The sequence below is a fragment of the Pipistrellus kuhlii genome, unplaced genomic scaffold (assembly GCF_014108245.1).
Source record: "Pipistrellus kuhlii isolate mPipKuh1 unplaced genomic scaffold, mPipKuh1.p scaffold_m20_p_12, whole genome shotgun sequence".
In the NCBI taxonomy this organism is placed as follows: Eukaryota; Metazoa; Chordata; class Mammalia; order Chiroptera; family Vespertilionidae; genus Pipistrellus; species Pipistrellus kuhlii.
In genome coordinates, this window is record NW_023425427.1 from 47707420 (window position 1) to 47719701 (window position 12282).

General features: G+C 44.1%; 2 protein-coding genes across 2 annotated transcripts in view; one reads left to right on the forward strand and one right to left on the reverse strand.

The window, feature by feature from the left end:
- LOC123652173 overlaps positions 1 to 12282 on the reverse strand; it is a 45573-nt gene that overhangs the window by 1665 nt on the left and 31626 nt on the right. The window contains exon 3 of the mRNA XM_045580296.1: positions 11140 to 11272. Coding sequence (XP_045436252.1) covers positions 11140 to 11272 — 133 coding nt within the window. The remainder of the gene's footprint in view (positions 1 to 11139; positions 11273 to 12282) is intronic.
- Positions 4404 to 5347, forward strand: LOC118716632 (interferon omega-2-like). Its single transcript, XM_036434186.2, has one exon. The coding sequence runs from the start codon at positions 4631 to 4633 to the stop codon at positions 5198 to 5200; it is 570 nt and encodes a 189-aa protein (XP_036290079.1). The 5' UTR covers positions 4404 to 4630; the 3' UTR covers positions 5201 to 5347.

The window sequence follows — 12282 nt, forward strand, 5'->3', positions numbered from 1 at the left end:
AAAAAAGTATAATCCATAACTCACCAAAAAGAATCTTTTGGAGAGAACCAAGATGGCAGCATACATAAACACCAGTACTCGCCACCTCCCAACCACATCAAAATTACAATTAAAATGCAGAACAACCATCATTCAGAACCCCCTGAAATCTGGCTGAATGGAAGTCCTACAACTGGAGAAGTAAAGAAGAAAGTACATGGAGACAGGTAGGAGTGGAAACATGGAACAGGCTGGTCCAACACCCACATGTGGCTCATTTTTAACCGGGAGGGATATCTTGGCTGTGGAGGCCTCCTGTGAGAAGCTAGGGTTCCCAGCCCCACACCAGACCTCCAGCCCAGAGTTCCAGACCTGGGAAGGGATTAACCAAAGATTTAATATACATACATTCATTACCTATGGACACAGATATGGTACTAGTATGGTGAAGGCCTGGGGTGGGGTGGGAACCAGGTGGAGGGGGGTAATGGGGATCAAAAGGGGGTCAACTATAATACTCTCAACAATAAAGATTATTTTTTTAAAAGAATCTTTTTGTTGAAATTCCATTCTGCCTGAACATTTATGTGATGATGAGCAACCCACTTTATCTTTCTAAAGGTCAGTTTTCCCAGAAATCAACTGTTATCAGAGAGGGGATCTGGCCCTGAGCAGGTCTGCCTCGAGCCAGCCAAGAGTGTGTGGTTTCTTGACTTCTTGCAGGAAAAATTGTACAACAGGAGTCCAGGTGGATGTTATAGCTGGGAACAGTGAAACAAGGAAGGGCTGGGAAAATGAGCTGAGGCTGCACTGGTTTGGCTCATTATGACATTAGAGAAAATGGGGCCTCGGGGACAGCTTCAGGGGCATTGTCTGGGATGAGCTGCGGCTGCATATTGCTGTCCTGGGTGCAAGCCTTGTGGGGTCCCTTAGAGTTTAGGAGATGCATGCCTGTGGGGGAAGAAGCGGAGAAAGGGAACCGCAGGAGCTTCTCCCCTGAGGGAGAGCAAGTGTTAGGTCCTTTGTCTTGAGGGTTTTTATCTTTCTCTTGCAAGCAGGAATCTTAGGGGAGGACTCAGGGGAGGGTTTCAGCAGAATATTCAACAGTTTTCTAGGTGCTGCTCCTTCAGGGTTGTGGTCTCCACTGATTGGCCAGTGTCAGGGCAGGGGGTCATTCATCATTGCAGCTGGTCCTGGTGTTTTGCTGCTTTTCTGGGGCTGGAGCTGAACTATCGATATAACCCAGGCCTACATGCTATCCAGGGAGGTGACCTTCTGAATCTGTGGTGAATTCCTCGGCCAGGTTGTTCAGCTGTCTGTCTCAGTTTCCCTGTTCCATTGTCCTGGCTTACTGGCCAGTATTAATAACTAAGAAAGGGGAATGAATGCCTGGATACAGGACAGAACAACATGATGTTTAATGATTCTGACCCCTAGCACAGCCTTCCCTTTCTCTCTCCCTCCCTCCCAGCATTCCAGAACACATGCCCACATCACACTAGTGTCCTTCCTCTCCAGGCAGAAATCCCCACAACACGCTTGTCATCCACTCTCGTGACCTCTCCACCCAATCACACAACTGCTTCCTGGTCCTTGTGATTTCAGCTGCATGCAATGGCTCCCTAACGAGCAGAACTTCACACATTGAAAGCAAAAGTTGACTAACATTTCTAGGTTTTGCAGAAACATCTGCAAGAGGCTTTCTTTAGTGTCCATTGAATGTGATGTAAGAATACCTGTAGCTGAACAGAAACAGAAAGCATGATCCAGGGTGTCCATGGATATGATAATGATACTCCTCTCAGGGAAGACAGCCCCCTGGTGGCCACGTGTAACAAGGGCAGCCTCCAAGAGGAGGGCAGGATTCTGGGAATTGGAGAGGACCAGGGTAACTCCAATGTCAGCAACAAACTTGTTTCAATCGACAGAAAATTCTACTCTTTAAACTATTTAAGAGGAATATTGACTACTTTTCCTTAGAACTTAAAGTCAGTCAGTTCTGTGTTCTCAGACCACACTGGTGATGTCATACAGAACCATAGACAGCAATCCACTGGCATTTGAAGTGGAACTTGGAATTCCTTGTCACCCCACCTTCCCTGCTCAGTGCTCTCATGCCATGGCCTCTCCTTGGTTCATCAATCCCATGTCCAATTCTATCCTTGTCATCTTTTAACAGGCCCTTATAGACAAGCCCATATCTTAAATGCTTAAAGGGTTTGACCTTAGATTTGTGGTACCTTCCAAATAATTCATTGCTCCAAATTTATACTGCGTAATAGTGGTAAAACAAGTTTAATACAAATAGAATTACTGGGAAGGTTGAATTTACCATTTCAAAGATCATAGAACAGTGGTTGGACGATAGTTAGCATGCAATAAATTTTGTTATAATTTGCTGTAAAATATCAATATAATTATTATTTAGATTAAGAGCACACTCTGTTAGGATCATCCACTTCCATTACTCTCAAATCCACAATGCTCAAGGCAATCTTCCAGCAGCTGAGAGGATTTATTAACCAGATGGAGCAGGTATATCAGGTTAATATCCACTAGGCAGCAGGGAGGGTCCTGCTCCAGCAGGGGGTGGTGTGGTCCCCAGTCTTCTGAGAGTTGGTCATTGTGAATCTTCCCTTCCAGCCTCAGAGCTGATCCCATGATGTGGCTGGTCACTGGCCCAGGAGGTCCTGTTCTTGGAGCCTCTGGCAGAGGCAGCCCATCCGTGCTGGTGTAGCTCAGGGCTGGCTCCATCCTCCATCTGCTTCAGCACCAGGCACCTATGTGGCTGCAGTCAATTCTGCCAATTTACACTTGTCCTCTTGTCAAAAGAAGTCACTTCCCTTCTTTCTCTTCTATGACATGCAGAATTCTATTTGTTTCATTTTTGCCCTCAAACAACTGTCAATTTTGCTTTCTAGGAAAGTTGAAATGAGAAATAATTCTGACGTCATGATAATTATAGAGAAAAATGGTGAAGTCCCTTTGACTTTCTTTACTTCTTTTTATATGAACCTCAGAATGAAGGAGAAAATCATGTCAGAGGAGCAACACAGACTATGCCCAGGAAACGACTATGTAATGACTATGTGGTTATTTACATGTAAAATGAAGCACCATGAATAATTAAGGATTGAAGGCTGTTTCTCCCTGACTTAGCAGCCTGAGCCTCACTGCCCTGCATCCTAAGCATGAGACAGAGGGAGGAACAGAGAAGCCCAATAGAAACACACAGACTGAATGAGCAGCTGAAGTTCACCAGTTTCTGTAATACAAGTCTACTGAGAGATGTCATTGCATCACCTTTGCACAGCTCAGATATTCTGAGCTTAATGTGTTCAATAATTTAAAAAGAGAATTCAATAATAAAGTTGCACTTGCTAAAATAAATTATTGGCACATTGAAGATCAATGATTAAATGGATAATTAATGCATCCACCCACTTAAGAGAAAATAAAGGATTGCTGTCAGCGTTTAGGGCTGTGGACACCACTGACACCTGGGTCCTGGCTCAGGAGAGGAGCAGGTCACCAAAGAGAACAAGGGTCCTTCACGCACACCCTCCCAGGGAAAGTAGGAGGACACTGACCTAATTTTTGCCACAAAGAAACAAGACCCTCTACGAGGGGAGAATTCTAAGGACCTAAGGATGGGGTGAGCATGCCCTCAGGGGGAGTCCAGGAGAGTTATAACTGAGGACACTGTCACTACAGAGGCAAAGGGTTACTAGAGCTGATATCAACCTTCTGAATGGGGTGGTGCTGGGAAAATATTACAATCTTGTTATGAGAATCTCCACACCTACAGCCACCAACCAGCAAGGAACCCTGATTCCTGCTGGGGTATTGGCACAGCCTGAGGAGCACTAACAACCAGTGACAAACGCTAAAAGGAAATGGCAATGTCTACAGAAGTGCTGACCCAGTGGCCCCCGTGAAGCACAGCCACATGGCCTGCTGGAATGGGTTCTAGAAGAGAGACATCCCTGAAAAGCAGTCACTGAAAACCTCAGCATCTACAGGGAACTCAACAGTAAATAAAACTCAGTCCTTGGTGTTAAAGAGCTTATGTCCTACATGGGGTCCAAAAAGAACCTGACAAAACACACACGCCCACACGGATGAGGGAGCCTGACCCCCTGTGCAAAGGAAGGAGGGCAACATGGTGCCCAGACTGACACAACTAAAGTTTGTTGGGAGCCCTGACCGGTTTGGCTCGGTGGATAGAGCGTTGGTGTGCGGACTGAAAGCTCCCGGGTTCGATTCCAGTCAAGAGCATGTACCTTGGTTGTGGGCACATCCCCAGTGGGAGGTGTGAAGGAGGCAGTCTATCAATGTTTCTCTCCACGATGTTTCTAACTCTCTGTCCCTCTCCCTTCCTCTCCATAAAAAATAAAATATATAATCAAAAGTCTGTTGGGAATTCAAAATAGAATATTAATAGTACAGATTGATGACATCTTTTTAAAAATCCTAAAAGAAAAAAAAAAAAAAAAAAGAAGTGAAAGGAGAAAGAAATGTTTAGAAAATGAAAATTGTGGTGTTCCCTATTTAAGGGCCCTGCCTAGAAAGAAGGTCACTGCAGAACTTCTGGCCCAAGGTTGTTCACCAGACGCCCAGCTCAGCCAGGCCAGCAGCCCCCCCTTTGCCCATGGCCCTCCTGCTCTCTCTGCTTACGGCCCTGGTGCTGCTCAGCTCTGGCCCAGCTGGAACTCTGGGCTGTGACCCGCTTGAAGACCACATCCTGCTCAGCAGGGAGAACTTAGAACTTCTGAGAGACATGAACAGCATCTCCCCTCTCTTCTGCCTTAAGGACAGACAGCACTTCCGATTCCCCCGGGCAGTGGTGGATGGCAGCCAGGTCCAGAAGGCCCAGGCCCCCTCTGTGCTCCACCAGATGCTCCAGCAGATCTCCGACCTCCTGGCCACAGAGAACTCCTCTGTCCCCTGGAACACAACCCTCGTGGACCTGCTGCGCACAGGACTCCATCGGCAGCTGAAAGACCTGGACACCTGTTGGGCGCGGGAGATGGAAGAGGAGGGCCCCACCCTGGCCTTGAAGAGGTACTTCCAGGGCATCCGTCTCTACCTGAAGGAGAAGCAATACAGTGACTGCGCCTGGGAAGTTGTCAGAGTGGAAATCCTGAGGTCCTTCTCCTCAACAATAGCCGCCTTGCAGGAAAGGCTCAGAAATGAGGATGGAGACGTGGGGTCGCCTTGAAAGGATTCTCGCTGATGAATGTGCCACCTCACCTTTGCCCATAGGTTCTTGGTCATGGGCAACGGATCTTCTATCTGCTTCAGTCACAGAACTTACTGAACTTTACTCAGCAAATCTGTTGTCACATTCTTAAGGAAGAAAATGTTACCTACCAATAGTGCCTGATAGGTTACTGCCTGAATGGTTATTTATTTATTTATTTATTTATTTATTTATTCTTATCATATTTATGTACTTATATAACCCATATTTGTTCTTACCTTGTATTAAAATTTACAAAGCATGTAACTTTTTAAAGTTATTAAATTGCGTTTTGTTTTATTCATTAAATTGTTACCAAAGAAAACTTCCTGAGTTTTTTACTTCTGCAAACCTACATCCTTATTGGTTGAATCTATCTCAAAACAGCACTCTCTTTTTAAGTCCTTTACAACAGTCCCCCACTCCTCAGGAAGTGCCTATGGAAAGCTGGAAACCCATAGAATTGAGAAGAGCCCTGGAAAACAAGGAAGATGTTCGGTTTTTATGTCAGAATTGTAACGGGTTTCTATTCCGTCAGCAAGAGGAGAGGGTAGGGGTACCTGGGAGGAGTCTGTAGAGCGAAGTGGAAAGGATACAGGGTGTTTGTTGGCTGATATTGGCCTCTGGTCCTCCTACCACAGCCTCCCAGTCCTGGTCCACTGGAAGGATTCCCTCCCTTCCCGCCCCGCCCTCGCTGCCTCTGGCTCTGGAGTGGTTTCTGCTTCCAGGTGTCTCATCAGCAGAAAAGCCAAAGGGAGAGAGCAGCTGTGGAGTGGCAGCTCTAAGCTCTTCAAAAACGGTTGCAGACAGTTGTGCTTCTAGAAGTGTGCTGATGGAGGTCTCTGGGCCCTGAGCAAATGCCAATGTTATAGTGATGGCAGTGAAGGGAATCAGCAAATTCACATAACTGTGTGTGTGCTGTGTGACTATCTCAGCGAGCAGGGAGAGGTCAATTTGGGAGGATCTCTTGAATCTGCATCAAATGACCTCGCCAATGCATCAGTTCTCTTGTAAATAAATTGTGGGTAATATTTTAACACACTTTTATCATTTATCTTTCTCTCCTCTACTACTCTACTTCATGGACTAGTTTAGAATGAGAAAAACTTGCCAATTATGAACTTTTCCCATTCTTTCTTTGCCTATCACCTTTTGAATGGTAGGATCCTTGCTTGCAGATTTACTGGAAGTCAACTGTGTTACTTTTAAGATACAGATAGGTTGTTTGGCCGTTTGAGTTCTGCTGGTCTAAACGGGGACCACCTGTGCTACTGCCTTTATGCTTCTCTACCTCCAGGTACATTTTAAGGAAAAATTCTGGATGACCGTTGGTAGACATAGCCATATTGACACATAAAATTAACCATCACAACCACTGTCCTGGAGAAAGGATACTCCCATTCTCAGCAGCCTCTTAGTTCCTGTGAAGAGGGAAATTCCTACAATGTAAAGAGCTTAGACTATGGAGTCAGAACTAGATTCTCAAGTACTGCTATGAACTTGGAAAAGTTAATCTCTCTATGGCTTTGTCTTCTTTTTCTTATTCTTCTTCATAAAAAAGAAATAACGAAAAGAACCACATCTGCCTCTTTTGTTAACTCATGTGTACTAAAGTGGGAAGAACAAGGCTTACACTTGAAGGTGCTTGAGAAACTCCTGCTTTATAAATGCATGTTTTCAAAGAGTGTTGAAAGGGATGAACCATGAATTAATATGCTTAGAAGAGTGCCTACACCATAGCAGAAGCTCAATAATGTCATGTTTATATTTATTATTTTAATTGATTTTCAGAAAGGAAGGAAGGGAGGCAGAGGACAACATCAATGTGAGAGAAACATATAATAGTTGGGTTCTGCTTGCAAGCTGACTAGGCTGGGAATTGAACTTGAAACCTTGGTAACATGCCCTTGAGCTGGATTCAAGCCCTCTACCTTTCCATGGGTGGGTCAACACTAACCACTAAGAGACATCAACCACTTCTATGTCATCTTGAGTAGTAATGATATTTACTAGTTGATGACCCACGTTTCTGAATGGAATCACTAATCATGAGAAATGCACATTGAGAATGAGTAACATTCATTATTTTGCTAGACAGAATTAGTATTGGTGTTCCTTGTTAAAGTGAGTCTTTTGTGAGTTGATTGGTGTGATTCCCATTCCTTGTTCCCAAATAATTACATCTGGGGAAAACGAAACAGTAATCCTGTGGCAGTTTTGGTAGAGCTGAAGGTTGGCCATAGGACAGAAGTTCCTCTCTTTATCCTCCAGCCTGGGCAAACAGCTTGTGCTCTCTCCTTAGCCCTACGGTGCCCTTCATCCTCCTCTTTGCTTTCAGTTTTGTTACATAGAATTTAGCTAAATTACCATTTTCTTATTCCCAGGTCAGCCATTATGTTCTATTCAAGGCCTTCACCTGGTAAGATAAGATGAGGTGGACTCATATTAGGGAGAACAACAGCTTTTCCCAGTCCATCTACTTAACTGTCCATCTTAGACCAAAACACCCTCACACACACATTCAGAAAGTTAGACCAAGTATCTGGGCATCTCATGGTCCAATCCAATTAAAACATGAAATTAATCGTCATAAGGATCTAAGATAAAATACTGTAGAGCCCAGTGCAATTCTAAACCTGTATCTCTATAACCCCAGGTACTCTATTGAATTGTGTTACATCATTTCCAATGGACATAAAGCCACATATGAACATTCTCTGCAACACCACATGAGTGATATAAGGGTTTGTTTGTTTGTTTATTCCTTTATCTCTTTCTTTCGTTTGAAAAAATGTATTGGGGTGACATTGGTTCATAGGATCATATAGGTTTCAGGTGTGGATTTGTTACAGGATCTGTTTATTGTATAGTGTGCACACCACCCAAAGTCAAATCCTCTTCTGTCACTATATAGTAGTCCCCCTTCTCTCCGCACCATCCAAACCCTTACCTGTGAAAACTCCCACACTACTGTTTGTGTGTATGAGTTTAGTGTGACATCCCACAGATGAGATCACGTGGTGCTCAGCTTTTTCCACCTCACTTATGTCATGCAGCATAATATTCTCAGGACCCATCCACCTTTTCCCAAATGGCAGTATTTCACCTTTTGTTATTACAATTCCACTGTGTCTTTGTACCCTGTCTTCTTTAGCCAGTTCTCTATTGACGGACACCTTGGTTGTCTCCATGTATTGGCCACAGTGAGTGAGGCTGCAATGTACAGAGGAGTGCATATATCTTTGTGTGTACAAGTTTTTGATTTCTGGGGTATACATGCAAGAGAGGGATGGCTGGGTCATATGGCAGGTAGCTCTATTCTTAATGTTTGTGGAAATTGCCAGATTGTTTTCTATCGTGCCTGCAGCAGTCTATATTCCCACCAGCAGTGAATGAGGGTTCCCCCTTTTCCACAGCCTCTCCAACACTTATCACTGGACTTGTGGATCATAGCCATTCTAAAAGGTGAGAGGTGGTGTCTCATTGTACTTGTGATTTGCATTTCCCTAATTGCTGGTGGCCTTGAACATCTTTTCATATGTCTGTTGGATGTTTGTCTGCCTTCTTGGGAGAAGTGTCTATTCAAGTTCTCTGCCCCTGTTCTAATTGGGTTGTTTGTTAGTGTTGAGTTTAATGAGTATTTTATATAATTTGGGTATTAAGCCTTTGTGGGAGCTATTGTTTGCAAATATTCTTTCCCATTCACTGGTTGCCTCTTTGTTTTGTTGTCAGTCTCTATTGCTGTGCAGAAGCTGGTTAGTTTGACATAGTCCCATTCATTTATTTTTGCCTTTCCTTCACTTGTCTTTGGAGTCAAGTTCATGAAATGTTCTCTACAGCCAAGGCCCATACATTTAGAACCTATGCTTTCTTCTATTGATTTTATTGTGTGAGACCTCCTATTTATGAACTTGATCCCTTTGAGTTAAGTTTTATTCATGTGGACAAACTGTAACTCAGTTCCATTCTTTTGCATGTGGCTTTCCAATGGTCAGAGAACCATTTATTGAACAGGTTTTCCTTACTCCATGGTGTTATATACCAATAATGAATTCTCAGAAGGAAAAATTAAACAAACAATCCAATTTACCATACTGCCTCAAAAAAACTTAGATACCGAGGAATAAACTTAACTTGGGAGATAAAACATTTGTACTCAGAAAATTACAGAACATTGAACAAAAGAGATAGAGGAAGATATAAATAAGTGAAAGAAAAAACATTGTTCATGGATTCATAGCATTAACACCATTAAAATGTCCATACTATCTAAAGCAATCTACAGATTCAATGCAATCCCTATTTTATTACCAACAGAATCAGAATACTCCAAACATTTCTATGGAACAAAAGAAGACCTGAAATAACCCAGCAATCTTGAGAAAGAAGAACAAACTTGGAGGAATCTCAATACCAGATTTCAGGTTATACTGCAAAGCCACTGTAATCTCAACAGCCTGGGACTGGCACCAGAAGAGGCATATAGATCACTGGAACACAACAGAGACCCCAGAAGTAGACCCATACAATTACCCACAGTTAATATTTGACAAAGGAGGCAAGAGCACACAACAGAGGAAGACAGGCTCTTCAATATCTGGCGTTGGGAAATCGGACAGCACTGAGTTCCACTGAGATCAGGGCCTGGCACATGAACCAGAGGAATCTCAGAGCCCACTCTGCAGAGAACCGGCTCTGAGGAAAGGTTCCTGACAAAGCACTGCTGTTCTGTGAGTGGTAACCAGGAGCTAAATACTCCCTTCTCTCAGCCTCAGAGGCAGACCACCTCTGGGTGTTATCTGAGGCACAGGAAAACATAGACAAGACAGAGACAGAGGGTGGTACCAATAAGAAAGGGGACATGCATAGGTTTTCAACCCCAGAAGATCACAACTCTAATTCAAAAGCTCCTTCCTGGGTTAGTAGAAGGGCAGAGTACTTACTCAATCACAGAGTAAAAGGAGGTCTCACATCTGAGTCATCAAGGTACACAATGCTTCCAGGCAATATCAAAAAATGAATTATGCCAGGACATCATGAGGAACTAAATCTCAACATTTCAGAGACACAATATGACCTTTCACTTCCAAGTCCCTGAGAGGCTTAGGAAGGGAAGGGGTGTGGCAGGGTGCAAATAAAATGTCAGCAAGTTCCATTCAGTCCACAGAATTCTAACCAAAGAAAAGGAAAAGATCTGTCCTGCTAACTGTCCTATCCAGCCTGCACACAACACCGATTTTTAATTTTAATGATTCAATCAAGGTGAGGTTCTGTGAAGACTTTTCAGCAAAGTGAAATTAAGGAAAAATGATTCATCATTGCACATAGTTATAAGAAACCCTCCAACATGGCAATACTCCCAACTGAAAACAAGTAATCCCTTTTATATATAAAAAAATTGTAATTAAAACACTTGTATTGATTTCAGAGAGGAAGTTAGAGGGAGAGAGAGATACAAACATTAATCATGAGCGAGAATCATTGATTGGCTGCCTCCTGTAAGCACCACCCAGGGATCTAGCCACAACCAGGACCTGTGCCCAGACCAGGAAGGAACCAGGACTTCCTTCTTCATAGGCTGATGCTCTAGTGCTGAGGCAGGCAGGGCCCTCTAGAGAATCGCGCTTCCAAGGAACCTAAGACCACTTGCTGCTCATGGGCCTGACACTCCCCCTGCCATTTCCAATGACCCAGATCTCGGTGTGGCTGGTGGTGGCAGGGGCCATGCTTTGCTCCAGCCCTGCTGGCTCTCTGGAGGGGAACACACTTTGGATCCAGAGAGCAGACAACCTGAGAGTCTTCAATCTTTTGCGGCAACTGCAAAGAACCCCCCTTCACTTATGCCTGGGTGACAGAAACAACTTCACATTTCCCGGGAACAGGGGGACCATCCCCCATATGCACAAGACACAATGCACCTGTCTGCACCATCAGATGCTCCTGCAGATGTTCACCCTCTTCAGCGCACAGCGCAGCCTTACTGCATGGGATCACACACTCCTCTCCCAGCTCCTCTCCAGCCTTCATCACAGCCTGGAGCACCTGGAGCACCTGGAGGAGAGGGAAGGAGAAGATCAGGCATGTCCCAAGGTGAGAATTCTCCTGCGGAAGTATTTCCAAAGAATCCATAACTACCTGAGAGGGAAGAACTACACCGCCTGTGCCTGGGAGGTGGTTAGAGTGGAAATGACACTTTGCATTGCAATCATGTACCAATCCTCAAAGGAAAGTCAACACACTCAGAATTACGTTCTATGGTGACTCTCTCTCTTCAACTACATGCTTTGCTGAGCTCCAAAATAATCTCTACGCACATCCCTGCACCAGCTGAGATATACCTGACTCCAAAATAACTCCAAGGAGTTAATATAAAAATATCTTGTACATCATGACTTGACAAAAGTATGTTGAGAGAGAGGTACATGAGCTGCTCTCTTAAAAAAATAATTTTATCACTTTTTTTTTTTTATACTGTTCAATTTTTTGGGACAGTGGTGATGGAGGGTGGAGGGACTATTGGCAGTTTCCAAGTGTAAATTTCAGGCTTTTCTTAATGATAAGATTCTCCAGGATAATGTTTGGTTAAAGACATTTGCCAGTTAAGTTCACGGTGGCTCTTGTAACTGATCAACAGAACCCTATCCGCACGGTGGTTGGTCATTAGAGAACTTTAGCGTGCTTCTGTAGAAGAGCACAATGCAAGCATTTCTGATCAGAAGACTCTTATGTCTGGCTCTTGTGTAAACCATGATTGTAGGTCATGGCACCTTCTATTTGGAAACTTTGCCGTACTGAACACGTGTTGCCAAATTTCTCTGGGAACTTGATTCTATTCTACCCAGTTGTAGAGAAAAAAATTAGGGTAGATCACCTGCGATGTTTCCAAGCCCAGTACTGTCCTGGGCAATGTCACTGATGCTCCCAGCAGTGGGGCTGAACCTATCTCAGGTGATGCGCTAAGTGCAAAGAGGTGAGAAGTAGACACTGATCTGGTGATCATGAAACAGGACACAGAGCACACCTAGGAGCAGGAAGGAGATGGAAGTCAGCAGGGGCTTGAG

Coding starts and splice junctions, on each gene's coding strand:
- LOC118716632 (XM_036434186.2), top strand. CDS start 4,631: ATGGCCCTCCTGCTCTCTCTGCTTACGGCCCTGGTGCTGCTCAGCTCT.